The 23,447-nt window shown below is 33.7% G+C and overlaps 4 protein-coding genes and 1 pseudogene across 4 annotated transcripts; 3 read left to right on the top strand and 2 right to left on the bottom strand.

Moving 5' to 3' along the window:
* Positions 1 to 1,475: 1,475 nt before the first annotated feature.
* Positions 1,476 to 2,715, top strand: LOC133289222 (uncharacterized). Its single transcript, XM_061487120.1, has one exon. The coding sequence runs from the start codon at positions 1,753 to 1,755 to the stop codon at positions 2,713 to 2,715; it is 963 nt and encodes a 320-aa protein (XP_061343104.1). The 5' UTR covers positions 1,476 to 1,752.
* A 1,645-nt stretch (positions 2,716 to 4,360) lies between these two features.
* LOC133289214 (uncharacterized) lies at positions 4,361 to 8,065 on the top strand. Its single transcript, XM_061487108.1, has 4 exons — positions 4,361 to 4,657; positions 4,827 to 4,930; positions 5,058 to 5,142; positions 7,721 to 8,065. The coding sequence occupies exons 1-4, from the start codon at positions 4,454 to 4,456 to the stop codon at positions 7,808 to 7,810; spliced, it is 483 nt and encodes a 160-aa protein (XP_061343092.1). The 5' UTR covers positions 4,361 to 4,453; the 3' UTR covers positions 7,811 to 8,065.
* Positions 8,066 to 12,120: 4,055 nt separating this feature from the next.
* Positions 12,121 to 13,495, top strand: LOC133289172 (hypersensitive-induced response protein-like protein 2; annotated as a pseudogene).
* A 505-nt stretch (positions 13,496 to 14,000) lies between these two features.
* LOC133289195 (plastidal glycolate/glycerate translocator 1, chloroplastic) lies at positions 14,001 to 17,577 on the bottom strand. Its single transcript, XM_061487079.1, has 7 exons — positions 17,098 to 17,577; positions 16,582 to 16,843; positions 16,260 to 16,375; positions 15,731 to 15,840; positions 14,896 to 15,073; positions 14,640 to 14,769; positions 14,001 to 14,381 (listed from the first exon to the last, which is right to left on the bottom strand). Exons 1-7 carry the CDS (start codon positions 17,519 to 17,521, stop codon positions 14,231 to 14,233), a joined length of 1,371 nt encoding a protein of 456 aa, XP_061343063.1. The 5' UTR covers positions 17,522 to 17,577; the 3' UTR covers positions 14,001 to 14,230.
* A 1,120-nt stretch (positions 17,578 to 18,697) lies between these two features.
* LOC133289213 (4-coumarate--CoA ligase-like 6) lies at positions 18,698 to 22,591 on the bottom strand. The gene is made up of 6 exons (XM_061487107.1): positions 21,399 to 22,591; positions 21,095 to 21,284; positions 20,379 to 20,524; positions 19,408 to 19,475; positions 19,056 to 19,158; positions 18,698 to 18,861 (listed from the first exon to the last, which is right to left on the bottom strand). The coding sequence occupies exons 1-6, from the start codon at positions 22,452 to 22,454 to the stop codon at positions 18,748 to 18,750; spliced, it is 1,677 nt and encodes a 558-aa protein (XP_061343091.1). The 5' UTR covers positions 22,455 to 22,591; the 3' UTR covers positions 18,698 to 18,747.
* Between the last annotated feature and the right edge of the window lie 856 nt (positions 22,592 to 23,447).

Below are 23,447 nucleotides of genomic sequence, written 5' to 3'. Positions count from 1 at the left end.
ATGGGGTGGTACCTGTACGAGTTCTGCTCCTACTTTGTTCAAACAGTTCTTATCCCTGTTGTGTTCCCTCTCATAATCAGCCAGCTACAGGAACTTCCTACAGACTCAGTTCAGAACTGGGCCAAGAACCACCCAGCCACACACTGCTCACAAAAGGAAATTCATATGTGAGTATACATTTTGTGTTTTTTTTTTTTTACTACTAATTTGGAAAATTAAGGTCTTTTGTTTTAAATTTTCACTAGTAATAATAGCACTAACTGTCATTAAAAAATAAAAATAAAATCTTTACTGTTTTTTTCTTCTGCAGTCTTGATCTAAACTAGTTTATGTATTTTGGGTGTTTCAAATTTTTTTTTTTTAAAATAAGGTTGTAGTTGTACGAGTTTCAAACTAGTTTATGTAGAGATGGGTATGAGTTTAGTAGAAAAGGTTTTTTTGTTTTTAAAAATCTAGGGAGCTTGACAAACACACATAGGGTTCCATTATAGTTTTTTAATTTTTAATTTTTGGGCCGTTTGGTTCCACTATCGTTCGCAATCATGAAAAGCCGTGTCCTTTGTGGCTTTCTTACAATCCTGCTTTACTCTTTACTCAAGGGTTAAGATTCCTTTTTCAAAGCGCTTCATTATCCACCGGACATCAACCCCATTTATTAACTATGCTTCCGTGTCGACCTTTGATGTACAAGAAAAAAACAAGCTATGATCTCGTATTCTTGGCCAAAACTAGAGGAGAGAGAATATCTATGCTTTCCTCCTTGGGAGTATAAAAATGTTTGTCGGACTCACCCAAAAGTCATCACTCACCTTTTGAACTTTTATCTTATATATTATATCCACAACGGTAAAATTACGCCTAACTCCACTTAAGTATATACTATATTTTATTTTGCATTTTTTATAAAATTAGTATTTAGTTACACTAGTCATTTCCTCATATTGATTTTTTAGCCAAAGCTTGAGTTTTTATATAAGAAGTATCTACTTTAACCATGCGTTAATGTGAATAACTTGCCTTTTCTTAGCATTTATCCACCTTTTTTGTAAGATATTTAAATTAAGTCATTGTCGGTAGTTAGCTCATTTTGGTAATGATATTGCCGAGACAACATGAAACTTTTTCTATAATATATAACATAATATAATACAATCAAGTGCTTCCACTAAGATTTAACTGATTTTTCCCTTCGCGTACAATACAAATCTTAGCAAATACTACCTTAGAAATATACATTGCTCACTCTGAAACTACAGGAACTGAACAGTCCTTTCCATGTGCAATATGCTTGTTCCCAAAGTTCTAATTAAAATCGTAGCAGCATTCCCATTAATGGTACCTCATGTGCATGATATTTTGTGCCAAAATTAAGGCAGTAACTGGACAAATTACCACTAGTTAAACATAATATCCGAAGAAGTTAACACATTGTCCGATGTGGTCAATTGCAGGTACATGAAACTCACCAATCACACCATAAGAACCAGTGGTTCAAGGTTCTCCTCTCTGGAATGGACATCAATTGCTTGGGCTACAGGTCTAGCCTTGGCTGCTCCAATTCTTGGTTTCATTTCCTTCCACCTTGATGGCAACTTTCCAAAACTCATCACAGCAGCAGCTACAGGAGTTGGAGTATTGTTCTGCCTCCCTGCAGGGTTCTTCAAAGTCACAGGCATCTTCATTCCCTACATTGCTGGCATTGTTGCAGCTATCACAGTTGCAAGTGCTGCACACACCCAACATCTTGGTCTTATGATACGTGGCTTCACTGGACCAACCCTCAAGAGAAGCGAATTTTCCTTAAGGCAAGGGTTCTCCAGCAGGCTCTCCCTTCATGCCACAGCTGGTGGTTGCTTAGGTGCAGCATTAATTTCAGCCTTCACTTACCATATGCTTCGTGAACTCAATGATAATGAACGTGATATTATGAGCCTATGGGTTGTCTCAATCTTCAGTGGCTTAATATGGCTTGTGGGGGTATTGCATCTTGTTACAGCTTCAAACAGAACCACTGATTCCATCTCATTTTCTTCAAGGCTCCACCCTTTTTCTATCTTCAAATACCCTCATGCAATTGGAGGCCTTGCTGGGGTTTTCCTTTCTTCATTCACCACAATGTCTATTTTCACAGGGGGAGTGATTTTCATAGTTGGCCAGCTTTGCATTAAGCCAGTGGACTTGCTTTATTTCTGGTTAACATATTTCCTTTTCCCTCTTGTTTCTCTGTCACTACTACAACCCATGCTAAACCTGATTAAGATGAACTCTGTGAAAATGCAAATTGTTGGGTTTCTGTTATCACTTTTAACATCTGGTTTTGGGTTCTACTATGGACACAGTCACTGGAAATGGGGTCACTTAGTGGTGCTTGGTTGTATTCAGAGCACAGCAACGGGGATTTTGCATGCTTTTGGAAGGGTGTTGGTGTTGGATTGTGCTCCATCTGGGAAAGAAGGTGCATTCTCTATATGGTATGCATGGATGAGATCTGCAGGGTTGTGCGTGGGATTCACGGTGGGTTCAGTTGCACCAGGACGCATTCGATCTTCATTTGGAGCTGCGTTTTGCACTGCCATTGCTGGGATTGTTGTGCTGCTCTTCGGAAATATCAGTGATTTTGGTGGTGCTGTTGCTGCTGGGCACGTCAGAGAGGATAATAATGAGAGAAGCTCAACTGTCCCTGTCTTAGATTCAAAAGAATCTAGCCGCGTTTGAATAAACTTCATTAATAATAAACCAATGAATCATCATCGTACTACATTATTGTCTATGGGTTTATATAATTCTTTGCGAAATGATGTTAATGCATGCCAAGTGTAAAAGGGTTTCATTTTGTGATTGATTTTAATTAGATGTATTATGGTTACTACTGACTGTTGTTAACGCATGCATATGTTTTGTCTTTGTTTGAGGATTTGGGTTCTAGTCTTTGTAAGTGTGTTATAGTATTTAGTCAATATTTGTTTCTCTTTTACATCATTTCTACATAAAAACTATCCCTACTCATTATATGCGCAATTCAATGACATTTATATTTGTTTTTTTTTTTTTTCTTAAACGAGTGACAGTGTAAGAGATTTCAAATTATAACTCCTAGAAAATAATTGAAATCCTCTGCCACCAATTGATTCTTAGTGTCTTGCTTTATCAATTTTATATGTGAGTATGAATTTTGGGTGTATGTACCAATAGAAACCCAACAATATTACTTATGTTTTATATATATATATATATATGTGGAAAAAAATTTTACAGGCACTTTAGATAAGGTTATTTGCAGCTATCTCAAAAATTACGTCGTTTTGATTAATGAAGGGTGTTTCTGTAATTTAAGTGAATTAATAAAGGGTGTTTCAGTAAAATATATATGATTAAAAAATAAACAAAATTACGAAAATACTATTCATTAATTCACTTAAAATTATAGAAACACCATTTATTAATTAAAATGACGTAGTTTTTGATAGCTGTAGATAATCTTATCTAAAGTGGCTGTAGAAATACTTACCTCATATATGTATATATATATATGGGAAAAATGTGTGTCATTTTAAAGGATGTAAAGTTGTGTCATTTTAAGTGAGAGAAAGAGATAGATAAAGGGAGAGAGAGAGTGGACAAAAAAATATAAAGATGTGTCATTTAAAAGGACAAACACTTTTCTCTCTCTCAACGTTAAGAGAGAGATAGACACAGAATAAATTATTTTATTTAAATTTTAAATAAAAAAAATCCACCCACTTTCTCTCTCCCATGATTTCCATTTTGTATGTATATCTCTTTCCTAAAATGATATAACTTATATCATTTAAAATAACAAACAACCATGCCGATATATATATCACCATTTAATCATGATACGAACCAATGGAGAAAATGGTGTTGTAAAATGCACCCAAATAGAGGTATGGCCGTCCGGTAATTGAATAAAAAAATCATGATGCACCAATAATATGTAATGCCCATAAGAAAACTTTTTAACCTACTTGAGTTGGCGTACGAGAGTTGAACTTGTAAGAGTGAGAATATGTATTCGATTCTTCCCAACACCACTTTGAAAGAGGTTTTAAAATTTTAATTTTAATCTCGCTCCAAATCTAACTAATCGCAAAGTGATAAATCGATAAAATAACTCCAAAAAAAAAAAAAAAAACCTTCTATGGGTGATTCGGTACCATTTGTTGTGGGCCAGGTTCTCCATTGTGTTGGGCTTCTCTTAATCTAAAATCTGTGCACAAGAAACAACAGACAATAAAGCCCAAACAGCCCACATCTTCACCTCAAACCAAAAGCAAACAGGAAATACTAAAAATAAATAAAAAAGAAAACCTCAATTCCCCCAATTGAAGGCAAAAAAAAAAAAAAAAAAAAGCAATAGGCAATCGCACGTTTTGTTTCGATTCTGGGAAGTGCAAAGCGCCATAGCCAAAATCTGGTTTCAGTGAGGGCAACAATGATGCAGAGATGGTTGATAAAGCTTCGTTCTTTCGCCGTTCAGTCACGCCAAGCTCTACCACCTCCATCTTCTCGCCGATTCCTCCACCACTTGCCACCGCAACCCCTTCACTCTGCTTCCACTAACCGCTCTTCTCGTCCTCCCTTCTATTTCTCTTCGTGGTCTCTGCACGCAGTTCGTCCTTCCCCATTTTCTCCCTCTGTAAGTCATTCATTTCCATTTCATTTTCCCTTTTTTTGGGGCGTTTGATTTCTGAGAAAATGTAGTAACTTTGGGATAGAAATATTAAAGCAGAACAGATATACAATTAAGAGTGAACTCTTTTTTTTTTTTTTATTATTATTAATTTGATGTTAATTTTTGTTTATAGTTGATTCAAGTGCGGAATGTAACTTCAAGGGAACGGAAGCTGAGAAGAAAGCCAATGACTCCAGTTACTTCCAAGATTAAGAAAATCAAAATGAAATCTTATTCGTGAGTTTCATCTTCATTGCTGATATACACTACACTTTCAGTGTGTGTGTGTGTTGATTTTCTAATTTTTTAATTTTTGTGTGTGTGTGTGTTTGTGGAGTGAGTGATTTTGCAATATTTGGAGCAGGTCTTACAAGTCCAGGTTCAGAACAATGAATGATGGAAAAATCAGGCGCTGGAAGGAGGGAAAACGTCACAATGCTCATTTGAAGGTTCGCAGTTTTTTTCTTTTTCTTATAGAGAATAAGATCTTATGATATGTGATAATGTGATGGTTTGTTGTAAAGTGAGTTTCTGGTTTGTTTTTCCTTAGAATCCTCAATAATTCTATTGTTCTGTCAGTGCCAAATAAATCACATCATACTCATTCCCAAAATTTCCATCTCAACATTTCATGAGGTGCAAGTAAATAACCTAAGTACTTCTTGACTAAGTTATTAACTTGAGCATATTCACTGTGAATTGCTGCTGTCCTTCGTAAGCAAGTTTCCTAAAGCATTTTTGTACGCTTCATTCTGAATTCCTTAAGTAAATTGGTCGTAGACTTAACAGGAAAAATAGTATGTTTATTTCAGAAAGGAGAAATCGTGTTTGAAAGTCGAGACAATAATATTCTGATATGGATCACTTAATACTCTGTTTCTAACTTATTAGGACTAATAGCTAGATTATGATTTGGATTCTTCATTTGCTGAAAATAGAGCAACTGGTGTTTCCTTGGTATGCACAGTTGTGAAATTTGACTGGTTGATGAGCCAATTATTATTGAATGCTTGTATATAATGTATTAAAAGGGGGCGAACCAGAGCAGTGGTAAAACTGTTCCTTCGTGACTGAAAGGTCATGGGTTCGAATCCAGGAAACAGTCTCTTTGCAATTATGCAAGGGTAAGGTTGCGTACAAGGATTTCCTCCACCCCACACTCGCTAGTCGGGTTTAACGGGGAGTGGTTTTAATTGCGTTGCATTTGTAGCCCTTTTTTGGGTGTGTACTGTGATGGATGTTGTAGTTTACAATGTATAGCACGATTCCTATTATTTCATCGGAGCTGTTGGCGGTTGGCACTCAGCTTGAGGTGACCATTACAAGGGAGTTCTTGCAGCTTCCTTATGCAGCCTTTTTCCCATGATACAGATACTTGGCATCAAATACCAGCATGTTTGTGGGTTATTGGTATACTTTGCAATTTACTTCCCTTGTAACTTTCTGTTGTGAAAACAACATTGTATGATGATATGAGATGTGATACAAAACACTAACCTAATACATGTATTTATACAAATATTTTAGGTCAAGTACTAGTCTAGTTGTGGTACAACTAGTACTGTGTGTGTTTGGATTAATTTATGTTGTGTTCAGAAAATTTTATAATCACATTGCTGCAAAGAGAGCATTTTGTGGAAAAGCTGTTTTTTTGTAAAATTAAGCAAACCAAGCATATGTGAAGCCTAGCCCAATAACATTCCTAACATTATACAGAAATTGGCTGGCCTAAATTTTTTTGTTAATTGGGCAAGACATACATTTAAAATATTTATATTTAATTCTTCACTAAATATAATATTATTTGTGTAAATAATTAAGAGATAAATAAAAACATTTTTATATATGAATTTGTGGTTTGAAACTAATTTGTGCCTTTTCAAAGCAAAAAGATAGAAGCCAACTTTATTATTCAAAAATTTCATACAAAACTTTAAAAGTTTAAGGTTGTAAGGTACATAAGAACTGGTGAGGTTAGTTCTTAAGAGTGAAATGGAGTATTTGTAATTTGTACACTAGTAAATATAAATTGCCTTTAACATCTCCATAGAGTACTGTATATATTTTTTAATATTTATTTAAACTTTTTATCGATATCTTTAACCACTTTAAATTCTTTGTGTGGTTCATATAATTTAGAACTATATACTATGTACAAAAGTAGTATTTCCTAAGAACAATGCTATAAACACTTTTGATTTGAATTTTATACAATTTGTTGATCTGACACTGGATGGTTTAGACTTATTTATATTAATAGATGTATTTTTCTTTTCTATTTTCTTAAAAGAAGTTGAAAAATGAGTAGATTTACTTTTTCTACTCTTAACTAGCATATGAGAGAAGCCTATGGTGAATTTCTAATTTTTTCCATACAATTTGTTGACTAATAAATGTGAACGGGGACAATTCAGAGTACTCTGCGGAGACAATTCAGAATACACTCTGGGAACAATTCAGCGTGACCAATTCAAGATGCATAGTGGGGGCAACAAATAGTACTCATATCTTAATACTAAATTTATAAACTTAGTGGTGGCATATGGTCCACAATTCACTCCATATATGGGTCTACCCATGCTTCTAACACAATAAGGATCCTAATATTCTAACTGTAATTAATTGCTTAATAGTGCAATTAAGTATGTCTAGTTTGGCTCAAGCTTGAGCCCGTATCTGCTGAATGTGAGTGAGATATGAAATTCTCATTTAAGGTAGAGTCTCTACCTCATTAGCCAGGCTTTCAAGGGTGGGTTCTTATCTATAAGCTATGATACCAAAAGCCAGTTTTTATCAACAGTATAAACTGAACACTAGGGATTAAATTTGAATCTTTAAATCAATGTTATAAGACCAACACAAGTATCTAGCAATCAAGAGGAAGGCAGGAATGGGAGGGAGTTAATTTTGCTTCAATTCTTTCATTACTACTTCGTAATTTAGCCATTTTTTATTTTGATTATGTAAATTATATCTCAGGATAGTCCACTGTCCTTGAAATTGATGAACTGATGGTATTCATTGCAGTCAAAGAAATCAAAACGTAGATTGAGACAACCTGCTATTGTCCCAGCGGCTTATGCCAAAGTAATGAAGAAACTCAATTTTTGTGGTTAGAACATTGTAGGTTGCTGCCAGTTAACAGCATGAAAGAGGAACAGGTCAGGTTTTGCTTTTTAACTCTGATCACTGGTCCACTTTCACATTTTATAATCTGTAGAATGAGCAAATTACAGAGCAATTTCTATTTTATCTCTTTATTTGGAACAGTAGAGTTTATAATCTTTCGAAGTTATGCCTATTCAAAGTGGCATGTTTTAGTGGACAAAGTGTACGATATTGTTAACATGCAGTGGCTGATTGATCCTTTGTTGTGGTACATCGGATTTGTTTTCTGTTTGATAAAATATCAGAGTCTTGGATTGCTGCACTTCAAATAATCTGACTTAATTAAGCTTGTGTTCCGTATAGTTTTACTTCATGTTCATGTTAGTGTTTAAATTACCTTCTTTTGTTTTTATGAAAGCTTATAACCAATACGTTACCGCGAGAGCTTTTGACTTAAAAGCTTTATATAAACATTAAGCAGAAACAATATGCAACTAGTCCTTCCTTTTTATTTTAGCCCCTTAATTTACCAATTCCTTTTTTTGAAAAAAGCTTATCTAAAGTAAGTTTTTTGTTTAAAGTAAACAACTAAGAGATGTGTTCACCGTTAAATTTTAGTTGGTTAATATGTGCCTCCTGAGAAGTTTGTTGTAGCAGTTGCCTTGGGATAGTCTAGATATTTATCACGAAGAGGTATTTAAGCCAAAGTGATATTATTAAAAAATTTAGAAAATGAAGCAATCTTATGATGATGTGTTGGAGGATTTTATTTTAGGGTTTAGGGCTGGATTTTATTTTATTTTTTTTCTATTTTCTTTGGGTTATCCTTTGCAGCAAGTGATAGCGTTTTCTCCTTTGGAAATCTCCAAATCATGGGCAAAATTTTATTTCTTGTAACTCTTGTCCAAATTATAGTTTTGAGGTTCCAACTGTGAAACCAAACACACTATAAGACCAAGTCTTTACTTGAACAATCTTAATGATATACCCTCTATATAAGCTTAGTGCATATCTAAGAGATATAATACCTTTATGTGCTTGCCTAATAATAAAAAATAAATAGTGAAAGGATGTACCTCTCTAATTACTAAATACGGTATAATTAGGGTAAAAAAAGCTGTCTGCCCTACCTGAAATAACTAGGTTCCAATCTCGAGTCAATATCTAGGAGAATTAATTATCCTAAATGCACCAGCCTAAAGCAAGGGAGTAAGCCCTCAAGGTCTCCTAAAAAAGGTTTAATTCAATTGAGTTAAAAATTAACTAAAATTAACGTTATCATATAATAGAAAGAAAAAAAAGCAGAAGAAGAAGAAGAGAATCGGTGTTCTTTAACTTTGTTTGAATTATGTTTTTAAAAACAGTTTTTTATTTTCAAAATAAAAAAAATATATTTGATAAGGTCTGTTTTATAAAAATAATTCTAAAAATTATAAAAAAATTTAGTTTTTAGAATCAAATTTAGAGAATATGTCTAAGTTATTTTTTATTTGTATTTTTATTTTTAACTTTTAAAACACAAAAATAAAAAACACATATTTCATTAATTATTGTACAAAATAATTTTAAGAACAAAAAATTAAAACAAAATCAAACTACCAAATCAAATGTATTTGATAATAATCCATGGCTAGTAAAATTTTGCACAGGCACAATTGGGAAGTAAAAGTATTTGGCCATACAAACACCATTTACTTTTTCGGTCGAATATAATATTGTAATTAGTAAATGGAAAAAAGGAGTGTCAGACATAAAGTTGTATTTTTTTAGTAATAATAATTATATATTTCTGAAAATACAATTATAATCATTAAAAGGACACATACTAAACCATCAGTAAATATATGTTCACTACACATACAAATGTTAAATTAGTAATTTAAGAATTTAAAATTTTGAGTTAATTACCTTTTATATGAGAACTTCTTGGTGTTACAACTGTTAAATTATTCGTGTAACTTCACACCTAAGCTAACAAAATTTTGTGTAACCTTATAGATTTTTATAAATTTTGTGTTATAGGCGGACCAAAGCGAGCTCAAAATTTTAGTTTTGTTTAGCACGGCATCAAATAGGAAAAATTCTCGTATATTTATATTAATGTCAACTTATCTACGAGGTGTAACTCACTTGACAACACAAATTAAATAGAGTGAGGAGAGAGTTTGAATTTAATTCTCACCAAATACATCTTTGGAGAGGGGCGCAAAACTTTAACTGTGATTAAACCCCGGCTCGAGATTAGTTTCATAGTCGGCTCAAAGAGTTGAAACTTGTGAGGATACCCGAGAAGCTAACTCGTCTTAAAGAAATAATTAGAGTGGGTATAATATATATATATATATATATATATATTAAAATATCAACTATCAAGAACGTAATAATTACATAAAATATGATCATGCATCAAATTATATTTATAATTATGGAATAAAATTTAGACAGTTGGGAATAGTGCCGCTGAGTATTTCTTACTAATAAATTTGAAAGTTGACTAGAACAAAATGCTTATAGTAATGTAGCTTCTCAGATTCTATATATACAATAACAAATCTTGAATTGAACAATTCTACTGCATACCAAGTTAATCTGACATAGAAATGCAATGTTTTATGAGTTATCTATCTTTAGTGACTTGATGAGGATGATGATTTGAACGGGGGAGCAAAAAAAACAATGCTTGTACATAATGCTATATTGGGCAGTTTGGTGCCCATTGGATCAATGTACAATCATTCTACATAAAATAAAGGGAAATATAAGAATCATGTTGCAGGAATGGCACTGTTCATTCCTGCAACAAGGATACGGCGTCGTATCCTGACTTTGGTCTGACTTTTTTTTTTTAAGCGTGGGACCCACACTTGATTTGTGTGTGTAGGAAAGTGCTCTTGTCATGTCAAATGACAAAAAGGGAACCCTAAAATAAATTGTATATTTATAAAAGGAAAAAGGCCTCGGGAAACTGAGCAATGGAGATGAGAGCATGTATTTGATCCTCTTTAATATCATTTTTAGGAAGAATTTAAAGTCTTAATCTCGGGACTCACTCCGAATCGGACAAATCGCAAAACGATGAAGCGATTAGAATGTCTGAAAAGAAAAAAAAAACTAAAAAGCAAATCATAAACTCTATTGGAGTGTTCTACTAAGTGGAAGATAATCTTTTGACCAAAATATAGAATTTATTCTGATAATCTTTTATGTGACCTTTTGTACAGCATTTTATGTTAATTATACGCAGCACAGGATACACACAAATTAATTTATTTGACTGCTTGGTATTCAAAAATAAAAATAAATATATACTAGGCTTCAAATTGTGTTGTATGTATCATTAAGTATTTTATGTATGTCCACTTGTTTAAAATTCAAGCACCCAAATGTTTTAATTAACACGGTGGCCAATTTTCAAGTATGTGTTAATGAATTTATAGAACATGCTTACAGTAAGATAAAATTTAAAGCATAGATTAAAAGAAGATATATTAAAACAAGTTCAGAAAAAATGTATAATTAAAGTAAAAGAGAATTGGAATTTAAAATTTAAAAAAATAAGAAATTAAAACGGACATATGTCATTTAAAAAACATAATTAATTAAATCATTCTCAAATAAATACGGTCTAAATTAATATATCAACCTTATCACAAAAATTCTCATTTCGGATACTGTCAGTCTTAAAATTTACATTTGAATCTTACCAAAAAGAAAAACTACATTTGAGTGAATTTATTAACAATCCAATCAACAAATCATTAAACTCAAATCCTTTTATAATCTAAAGAATTGTGTAGCATTAAATAACAAAGACACGATATACTCAACTTGCTTTCATAGTCCTGAACATTAACGCTCATCAACTTTTCGGTTTTGTTTTGTAAATTTCTTATTTTATTTTGGGTACTGTTTTGTGAATATTTTAACTGGTATATGAATGACATAATTTCTAATATGTCTGTTTTAACCAATTATTCATTGCAACTTATTCAGTTTTACTGTTTTATACTATTTCTGTTTGTCATCTCATTCATGTGTGACATTCAATGTATGTTCTGATAATTGTATTTGAAAATCTCACCATAAAGAAGTATTCTTTGCTGTGTGTGTATTTTGTTTCCCTTTAATTTTTATGAGAAATCATGTTTTAGTTTTCAATACGTAACAGACGCCAATTGATGCATTATGTTGGCCTTTCGTAGCTGTTAATGTTCGGGGTTCGGTGAAGATGGGACAAATGTTTTGGCTGTGTTAAAGTTGACCAGTCAAAAGTAGCTATCAAGGAAGTTTTTAAGAAGCATAGTGATGTTTTTGTCACTATGGATGCTTTCTACAAACTTAGCAATACCAGAGAACATATAAAAGCCTTTGTTTTTTATGGTAGGTATATATATATATCCAAGCATGTTCAGAATGAAACTGATTTATTCTCTGCTTTTAAAGAGAAGAATAAAATTGCAAAAGCAGTTGAGGGAGAACTTGAAAAGGTATTTCTTTCATCTTCTTTTTTTCATGTTTTGGGTGTTTTGAAAATTAAGATGGCAGTTGGACATCCATAATGTGTTTGTTTTACTATCTAGGCTATGGCAGTTTATGGTACGAGATAGTTCAGACTCTTATTGTGGATATCGAGCAACACTTATTGAAATATATAGTCCCACGTTTATTGGCAACTAATGTGGAGTTTATAAGGCTTTGGGCACTCCCACCCTTTGAGCTAGCTTTTGGGGTGGTGTATCCCAAGGTTCTTTATATGGTATCAGAGCCTCGCCGTCCCCCACTTTCTCTTGTGAAGTTTCTTAGCACAGGTAGGCTGAGCTTGTTGCATTATCCACTCTTCAAGCCCAATGGGCTCTTGTGTGAGGGAGCGTGTTGAGATATATAGTTCCACATTGATTGTATGAGCAACTAATGTGGAGTTTATAAGGTCTTGGGCACTCCCACCTTTTGAGCTAGCTTTTGGGGTTCTTTACACTTGTGCATGTGAAGAGATCCATGAATGAGATAAATGCTGTTATGTTTTCTAGATGCGGCTGTAGTAGTTTCAGCTCGAGTTGCTCTTATTTCTTTTCCAAGCATGCAAACGAAATAATGGTTAATTTAATGTTCTTTTATGCAGATTTTTTCAGCTGAGAGATTTTAATTGGAGATTCTTTGTCATTAAATAACTGAACATTGAGTTACTTTTTATTATAGAATACTTCCCAAATTCCCAGTGTCATTACCGTGATTATCTTGAACAATATTTACAAATTGACTGGAAAATTGTATGTTTATTGATGCCACTTCAAATCCACAAGATTTCTTGTATTTGTCAAACATATTTAGATGAGGATTTTTCTTGCTTGAGCATAAATTTATTCAAGGCATTGTTGTTTCTTCCGTTATAGTCATTACTTGGTGCTTCAACCATCACCACAAATAACTGCAAGATTGAGGGTGGCTGAAGGGGAAGCAGAATCAAAGTATCTTGCAGAGCTTGAAATAGCTTCAGCGCCAAGCCATAGTAGATGGGATTGAGGGACAGTGTGCTAGCTTTCTCTGAAAATGTGATTGGGACAACATCAAAGGATATCATTCATGGAGATGGTTTTAGTGACCCAATATTTTGACACGTCGAAGGAGATTGGTGCATCCTCAAAATCCACTTCTGTTTTCATTCCTCACGTACCGGGTGTTTCACAAAGATATTGACCCAGTCGTAGGATTAATTGTTTTTTTTTTTTTTTTTTTTTTTTGAAGTTTGTCAGGTAACCATGATAAATTTATTGGGCCATTTTAAGTATTAAATATTGAAGTGGAACTTTTATTAAAATTTAGAAATAATAAAGTATTAATAAATTAATTGTGCCAATTTAAGATAGTACTAATAAATATCTCAAATTTAATGATACTAGATAACTCACTGGTTTGAAACTAGACTGGTTGAATGGGTTTTTATTTATCTTACTACTACTTTATTCCAATTTTAATAAGTGATGTTACCAGCTTACTAGTAAAGTTTTAAATTAACATAAAAGAACCATATTACATATAATGATAAAAGGCTTAGCAATTCTTTTCTTTTTTTTGGAGATATTCCGGCTGAGCAATTCTTATGTGTTCTATATTTGTCTCAAAAATTGGTTTGTCTAACTTCAACTTTTCACAATCAGTTTTTATCAGTTTTGGATTAGTTCTCTACTGATTTTGTAGTTGTTAAATGTTCACCAGTGACTTGATCGGTTCATCGATTTTTCCGATAGAAGTGACCAATTCGGAAGAACAAGTTCCTATACAACGTACGAAATGGTGCTACTAACTCATAGGTTCTTAATATTGCTCTATATACACTAGTGCAGCCATTAGATATGCAATGGAAGTTATGGCACTAAAAGGAATATTCTGATACTGCATAGGAGTTAAAGGAAGATCCTGGTGACCAGAGTTTCAGCCAACTATTGCAAGCAAACTTTGTCTGACTGCTGGAATTGAGCAAAGTAGAGAACCAAATATACCATTCAGAGCATAAGCAATGGCACAAAAAGGGAGAGCCTCAGGTTCCTTGGCAGATAAAGCTGCTGTTCCAAGCCCGTGAGCACTGTCAACATTCATTCAAGAGCAATCAAAATAAGCATATATGCTTGAAGAAGAAAATAGTTTATCAACTTGTATGGTGTGTTTCCTGAATAATACTATTTCTCCTTTTCCAAATTACTTCTTGGATAAAGTTGACATAGTGCACATTCAGAAACAGTGTGTCAATGACCATTAAGTATGCTGGTAATTGAAGTTTGGATTGCAGGGATAATTAATGGTTTCTTGGTCAAGTGAATGATCTATGAATTGCAAAACATACCTAGACGCAGTTGCTATTCCCCGAGCAATTGGATCACGAAAACGGAGTTTATCAAGTGTAAATTGCACAAAATTTGCTCCAACCAGACCAGTTACTACAACTGCAGCTGCGGTGAGAGATGGATCGGCAGCTGCAAAATTTTGAGAGATGAAAATTAAGACTTAAGTAACCTCCAAATTTATTCCATTGGCTCCAATTTAGATTCACTGTACGTGATGATTGCAATAAACAGTAGCTGTGCAGACATAATATTTACCTTCAAAAAAAGACACAATGCTGAGAGCCAATGCCACTGTTATACATCTGGGTAGAATGGACACAGTTAAAGATGGTTCTAATGCAACTAGACGTCCAACAAGGGCAGTTGAGTACAACGAGAATACTGTAGAGACGATGACAGAGGTGAAAATCTCAGCTGCATGCCTTTTTACAAGCTGAATACAGTATATAAATCATTAGTGCATGATATTAGTTAATGGTCCAGTTTGAATTCATATTTGTTCAAATAAAACAAACTCTATTGTCATCCGGGAATGACTATCCTATTCACCTCGTAAAAGGTCTTTCCTAATCGGGCAAGAATAAAGCAAAAAAGAACAGATAAAAGAGATGCCTCCTGTGTAAAAAAGTTGGATTACCAAGTCAAACTGAAAAGAACAGGTTTTAAGTTAGCATGGTGGCATTAAGATAATACAAGATTTTCGTTAATTATTCTGTACTTGTTCTCATATTTTGTAAATACTAGTCAATCTATTACAATGAACTCATTATCATTAATCCACCCTCAGTGTTTTCATTCGTTTTTTTTCAATGGGTCGGGGACTAATTGGGAAAAGAGCTATTGGTACGAAGAATATGTATAATTCACTTGCTGAACTGCTACTGCACATCATTAATTACTCAGAACTTAGTAATAATATATCAAACATAGCCCAGGTATAAGGTTTGCTGCAACTTGCCTAACTTTGTCAAAAATCAAAAGAAACAGCTTGCTAGGTAATAAGAATATATCGAATTTATATGATTTATTTTTTATTTTTTATTTTTTGCTACAGTATAGCATTTATTTAGAGACAAATCTAGATGGTTACCTTTCTTTGTTTGAACATTGAGAAGGCAAACGAGAGAATTACAGATCCCAAAAATCCCATTAGAATGTCACCAGCTCCAGGATTAGAAGATGATTTTGTAATGTAATATTCTGGGAATGTCAAAAGAAGAATTGACAAAATTATAACAAACTTAGGTCATTACATAGTATCTATTGATAAATTTGCACCTCACTCAGCTAAATAAAATGGAAAGCCATTTAGTGCCACAACTTTACATTATTGTTATAAGCAGGACGTTAATCAAACCAAATAAGGTGAGCTTATCTCAAGTTGACATATGTTACTTTTTCAGGTTGTGCTAAAAAGTTTAATAAATCAGATTTAAACTTAACATGGAATGGAAGGAGACTTCTGAATGCTTGTAGTAACTCATAAGGTATCTACAGTCAGAACAGAAATTCTAACTAGTGATTCTGAAAATAATTTTCTTTTCCTAGTTAAATTTGCCAATCAAAGAAAGAACAAGTTATACGATGTAGTAAATTAAATGGTTAACTTTTAATTATACCTAGAACAGGATCAAGCCCTGAGTGGGAAAGATAGCCAAAAGCAACTGCTGTTAGTTCTGCAGATGCAGTACAGAAAATTATTGGATGGACGACCATCTTCACATTTGATGGCAATCTGAAAACGAATATAGTAAGAAAAAGAAAAACTATATTTGTCTATAATAAAATGCTAATAGAATTTTCCATGAAATATTTCACTTTTTTGTTCCATATAAATCTTAAACAAACAAAGGAAAAGTAATTGTCCCCCTCCCCCCAACCAACCATGTAAATAGTAATTTCCAATGTGTATAATATGAAGTAGTGAAAAGGAACCTTTACCCAGAACCAACCATGTAGCCTAACACTGTGGAGGCAAGCAAGAATGGAAGGCATGTTCTGGCACTTGTCCCCAGTGCAGTTGGGTGGAATAATGAAGCAACAAATGATATAAGGAGAACCCCAGTCCATGCCCAAACTTCAATGGAAGAAAATGGAGAGGGCTTTTCCATAGGCTCAGCCTCTATCAATTCTGTCTTCACAGCTTTCCTTATACCTATAGCTGTGAAACCAGCAACACATAGTGTAGCCAGCCATCCTCCAACTGCACAACATTAATTAAGTCTCACCACAGAACTGTAACAAACATTTAATTACACAAAACACAGCCACATCATAATAAATAGCTTAACCAGTAGTCTATATGCTAGCAATCAACAAATTCAAATTTTAATCCAGGTGACTGCATTAAACTGAAAAAGCATACTTTGCAGCTTCCAGCAACAAGAAAAATGTATAGATTGAAAGATAAGCTGAACCCAAAACTTAATAAAAGGAAAAGACAAGACATGCATGTACCTATAATAAGGAAAATTTTGATGGCAGAAGGAGGGGGAATATCTTTAAGAGAAAGGGGTAGCACAACCAAATAAGGAACATAGAACAAGGGTAGCCATCTCTGAATGAACATAAGCCCAGGTTCAAAAAAATTCATCAAGGCCACAGCTACAGAGGGCACAGCAAAATCAAGAATAATCAAAACGGTGAATATACAGAACATGCCAAACAAGGCACTTGGGAACTCAATCGAAGCGGCTGTGAAGCCTTTCTTCAAAAGAATATCCATTGCCAGAATAAGCCCCAGAGAAACAATCCAATGTAATACCCCAAACAACTGAAGATGCAAACTTGGGCTCACAGACACAGTGGAAGTGCTCCCATTTTCGGATTCAGCTGACTCTTTCCAAAGTTCTCCACTTTCGCAGTTTTCTGGGATACCCATTTGCTACAACCTGGAATTAGCCCTTGACGGATACTACTGAGCTGTGTAAAAAGGAATTGTTTTTTTTTAAGGTTGTGTGTTTTTTTTTTTTTTTTGGTTACATGTTAAGGTTGTGTTGTTGGTTGAGAGGAGAAAAAGGACAAAACTGTCGTTAAATGGCTACAGTTGTAGCATGCAAACTAGTGGCAGGTGGCTGACACTTGTGCTAACTTACGGGAGTGGATGTCTTTATCTAACATGACATGTTGATAACTTTGTGCCTGCATAAGAAATTAATCTTATATTTACGCTTAAGGAAATACCTTGGTTATAAACTAAAAAAATTTCCATCCTTGTAACAATTAATGAAGAAAAATTAATATTTTGTCATTTCACTTTACTTCCATGATAATTCTTACATCTATTCAAATAAGTAAAAGAACCGTATTCCGAAGATAAAATAATCAAAAGAGATTGAATGGAGATACCTTTATATTATACAAAAAAAGAAAAAAAGAAAAAAGACTTATTTTTTAATTTCTTACTTGCAAAGCAAATTATTAAGCATTGTCAAATTTCACCACCTAACTTACAAGGCCATCATAAAAACAATGACATCACCCATATCATTAATATTAAAATCTACTTGTTTGTTTTTTGTGATAGTTTTAAAATCTACTTGTTTTAACCACCCTTAAAAAAAAATTAAAAAATCACAAGTTGGTTTCAGGTAAAAGATCTATGAAGTTGATAATGGCAAACATCCAAGTACGATTGTATTTAGATGCCTTTTATATGATAAACAGTAATGGTCTATAGCAAGTCTTTCGTTTTTTAAATAGGATAAATTGGTGTTTGTAAATGTCATTAAGAAAACTACACTCTTAAGGGAGAGGAAAAAAAAAAACTAAAGTTCAAACTTTAAATAAGATATAATCGAGGAATTTATTTCACATAAAGTTTGAATTTATTTCTGGTAACGTGATCCATTAAGACACAATGTTCTTCCTTCCTTTAATAGCACTCATGATCCATTATCAATACAATCGTAGACAATAAAATTTGTGTTAACATAAAACATATTTCAAAACTGTCTTTGGTAATTTTTCAATATTTCTTTAATAGCCCTCTTGATGCAAGTATCAATAGTCAACAAAATTTGGGTTAAGATAACCCATTATTCAAAATTATCTTCGGTAATTTTTCAATATTGTGCTTGGGGCGTGTCCTCTGTCCTGAAAGATGCCTTAGAGTTTAGAAGTCAAGCAATTCCTAAGCTGCTTTCGAAGGATCTTACCAGTCGCAGACCTTGGTATCTTGTCAGTGAAGACCACTTTCCTAACCTTCTTATGTGGAGCAACCTGCCATAAAAGATTTACAAAATGGAAGAAAATCTTAGTATCTAACAAAATTCAGATTGTAGCCAATTAATGGCCTTGTACATGATGCATAAATGCAATGTGAAAAGCATTCCTATAGACACTACAGCATTGATTCAAGTAGTAATTGTGAATTGAAATATGATAGCATTCATGTCTGTCTTGTCAATAAGAACCTGCTCAGCAACATAATCCATAATATGCTTGGTAGAAAGCACACTTCCAACCTTCCTCACCACAAATGCCACTGGCATCTCCCCAGTTTCTTCATCCATGACACTGAAATGGAAAGTGATGCAACATTTCAGGTTATATTTTAATGGCCAAAGAGGAACTTAAAAAGTACTGTTGACTAAGATGTACAAGCAGACACTCATGTAGATGTTTGGATTGTTTGAAAAACAAATAACTCAGCAACCAATGAACAGGGTATGCTTGCAATTTATAAAAGCAGTACACACATGCAGGGAGGATTTGGTAAGCGGCCATCTTTTCCAAGGAAGACATAAATGAAGTGTTCATACTTACGCTGTAACAGCAACATCAACTACTTCAGGATGCAAAATTAACACAGCTTCCAAATCAGCAGGAGCAATCTGTAACATAATCATATGCCATATATAAAAATATATATATACAACAGATATAAATTGAGTAAAAATTAAGTGTAACATAAAAACAACATATCCTCCTCAGTGATTGAAGATCGTGAAATATACAGACAAATGTTTTAGGAAAATACAACACTACTTCCTAAATAGTAAACCTTTTTATAATTAGGCATCAAAGAGCTTTACAAAGGGTTTGCACTTTGCAGTTTCTCCTGAAAAATCTATCAAAATCCACCATTTATCGGTCAGTATTTCTACTTTTTGCCTCACATTTTATGTCTTTCTAAGTCAATCTAGACAAATTGATCAATCCAACAAGTATTTCAAGTGTTCCACCGAACAAGAGGTGTACTATACCCATGCATTTGAACATGAGAAGCTTTTGCAGTTATTTACTACGTAGATGAAGTGCATAAACAAATGCTAGATGCCTAACAAAAACATTCTGCCTGAAATTTATAAGCAGTGAAATCTATCTCAAAATACCGGCGATCTACTGCCAGCTGCTTCACTGCCCCGCAAATGAAGAAAGCCGGTTGAAATTTCTTAATTGTTACACATTTATAAGTACACACAGCTATAGTTCCATACAATGATACAAAGTGTGCATTTCTGTAAGCTTCTGAATTGTTTGTTATTCATTTATTTTGTTCAAGGGAGGACCCAGCACTGAGGTGGATTCTAGGGGAAGCCCACAGGGAGCCCCAAGGAGAGGGGGAGGGGGGAAGGGAATGGGAAAAGGGAAGATTGCAGGTTTAAACCCGCGCACTCTCATTGCATATCTCACAGCTTTACCAATTGAACAATCTCAAGGGGACTGTTTTTTATTTATATTACTTATTATTATTATAATTTTGATAAAAATTTATTAAACCAAAATTTAAATACCTGAAAGCCCTTGTATTTGATAATATCTTTCAAGCGGTCAGATATATGTAAATACCCATCCTGATCAAAATAAACAACATCTCCAGTATGTAGCCAACCATCTTTATCAATTATTGACATTGTGGCTTCCTCATTATTCAAGTATCCTGAGAAATTAAGAAAATAAATTGGATTAATGCATTTCAATTCACACACACACACACACCCTCTAATATAGGAAAATGACAAAAAAAACAAGAAGTCATAGTGACAAACTTAAACAATTGCCTTGAAGAGAAATTTTACTTCAGCTTTCTCTAAGCTGAAGAGAAAGAAAACTTTCAGTAGCATTTTACTGATAAGGAAATGACAATGGTATCTTACAAATGAATTAGATTTCAGTAGCAGCAATATCTGATAGGAATAATTAAAACAAGTAAAACTAAATTACTCAGTCTATTCAAATATTTAAAGCCAGAAACACTGTAGCAGGTAAGTTTATAATATATCACTCACTAGAAGAATACTAAAAGTAAACGGAGCTTCTTAGCCAAATTGTGGTGCTCATGGAATATCACCAACCTAGATATTCATATTATTTGTAAATAAGATGTCTATGAAACCACATGAGATCTTCTAAATGAAGCAGGCTAATATTTTTAGATATGGCAATACAATAAATGGATAAGGCTAAAACTTTCTATTCTATATCAATTCAGGAAAACATGGATTTTTACCTCTCATAATTGAAGGGCCCCTCAACCAAAGCTCACCGCTGTTGCCCGGGGGCAAACAAGCACCAGTATTCCAGTCTACTACTTTTGCCTCCATGTTTGGAGCTAACAACCCTACTGAAGAATAATTGTGAAACTTTTCAGTATTGAAGCCACGTGTTCCTACTGCAGTTGATTCGGTCATTCCATAACCCTACAAAGAAAAAACTTTAGAGCTGCACATTCTTATAAGTCCAGAAAAGCAACATTACCACAAACAAATAAAGGCTCAACTTTAATAAGACTATTTTGTTCTGAGGTTATGTACCTGTATAAAATCAACATTAGGGAAAGTTTGGACAAAGTCATTAATAACTCCTACGCTCAAAGGCGCTGCACCACTGGAGACCTGTATCAAACTCTTCAACTTACTTCCATTAATACCCTTTGCCCTCGTTGTCAATGCTGTCAACATTGGTGGAACAACAGGAAAGTGTGTAACTTTATATTTATCAATCACCGTGATAGCCTCATCGATGTCAAATTTCCTCATCACAATGACTGTAGAACCCAAAGACAGTAATCCCATAGCAAAGAGCGATAAACCATATATATGGAACATTGGCAAAACAGCTAGAAACACATTCTTCAAGCAAGAGTATTCATATTGAGAAGCTTCAAACCTCACAAAAAGCTCAACCATAGCAACAAGATTTTTATGGGTCAGAACAACTCCCTTACTCACCCCAGTAGTCCCTGAAGAATACAATATAGCTGCAATGTCTTCTTGTTGAATAACTGGCCTTTGAGGCAAATCAAAGTTACAAGAAATCAGGTTACAAAAACCTGAGAAACAACCATGCCTCAAACCCTTCTCATTTTCTGGCACAGCAATAACAGGAATACCCAATGGTTCTAGTTTCTTGAGATTTTCAGGTACAGTAAAAGCCATCCTCACACCACACTCAATAATTTGCCTATGTATTTCATAGATACTACTGAGAGGATTCAATGGTGTAACAACAGCACCTAGATACAGAACACCCAAGAACACAATGGGATAGTAAATGGAATTTGGAAGTAGAAGCAAAACCACGTCACCTTGAGAAACACCCATTTTGTGGAGACCAGAAGCCATGGATTTGACCAAAGGTAACAACTTTGCGTACGAAATAGAACACCCAGATGAGGAATCAACGAGGGCTGAAACCCCATTATGGGGGTGAGAAAAAATGAAGGAAACAATGTCGAGAAAAGGGTCGGTGGGAAGCTTCAAGGGAGCGTGTTTGCTATGGTAAATTCCGGTTTTTGGTGAGTACCAATGAGGGTGAGTAAGTGTTGTGCTTGTGTTTTGGAGCATGTCGCAGTTTCCGTTTGCTGCCATTCAATCAGAAGCAGAGTAGTCGAAAAGAAGTTGGTGCAATACAATTACAATTACAAAGAATGAGGCATTGCCCCCAAAAGGATGGATAGTCTTATTCTTTTTACATTTGGACTCGCTTGAGAGTGAAGCTATTACTGACATAGGAACATGCCGCTTGGAAACACCCTCCCCGGAGCCATCATGTTCAGAATAGTGGAATGTTTGGTGAAGGAAATATAGAGAGAGACACACACACAGAGCGAGGGCAAAGTTATTAAGATGTTTCACGCCCAACAGCTTTTATGTTGGGAAATGAATAATGTGAGGCTTTTTGGCATAAGAGAAAAAAAAAATTATTAAAAAATTATAATTATTAGAAAAATGACGAAAAAAATGAGTTTTGAAAATTAAAAAAAAAAAAAATTATTTAGTAGACTGAAATATTACGAAAAAAATTGATTTAAGTTTCCGAAATCGGTTGAAATTAAAATATTGTTGAAAAAAAATAGGTGAAATTATAAAAGCAACCATTGATTGAATAATATTACACATGAGGATTAGAAGACGATCATTTTCATTATTTACTTCACGCTCCTCTTTTTGGTAATCTCAAAATACCACCTTTAAAATGGTATTCTTAAACGGTATTTTTCATTACAATTTTAAAAAAAAAAAATGAGAAATGATAGGCATCAGTTTACTTGAATTTTGTATAAACTTATATCAAGCATAGACAACTTAAAATACCATTCTAAAATGCCTGATATCTTGAGAAAAACTCCAAGCAAACACCTTATGGTTGCCACAAACTGAGTGTAGTCTCTAGTTATTTCATGAACAATTCATCAAATAAAAAATTGTGATATTTATGTATAAAATAAAATATATTAATTTACTAAACATAAAATGAATTTTATTATAATACTTTTTATGTCATGTATTATTTTACACATAATAAAATTATAAATAATGAAAGAATATAGATTATCAATATGTTTAACAACATTTTATACC

This window comes from Gastrolobium bilobum, unplaced genomic scaffold, assembly GCF_033153095.1.
Source record: "Gastrolobium bilobum isolate Gb01-03AN ecotype WA unplaced genomic scaffold, APGP_CSIRO_Gbil_v1 utg10696, whole genome shotgun sequence".
NCBI classification, from domain to species: Eukaryota; Viridiplantae; Streptophyta; class Magnoliopsida; order Fabales; family Fabaceae; genus Gastrolobium; species Gastrolobium bilobum.
This window is presented reverse-complemented; position numbering and strand designations above follow the sequence as displayed.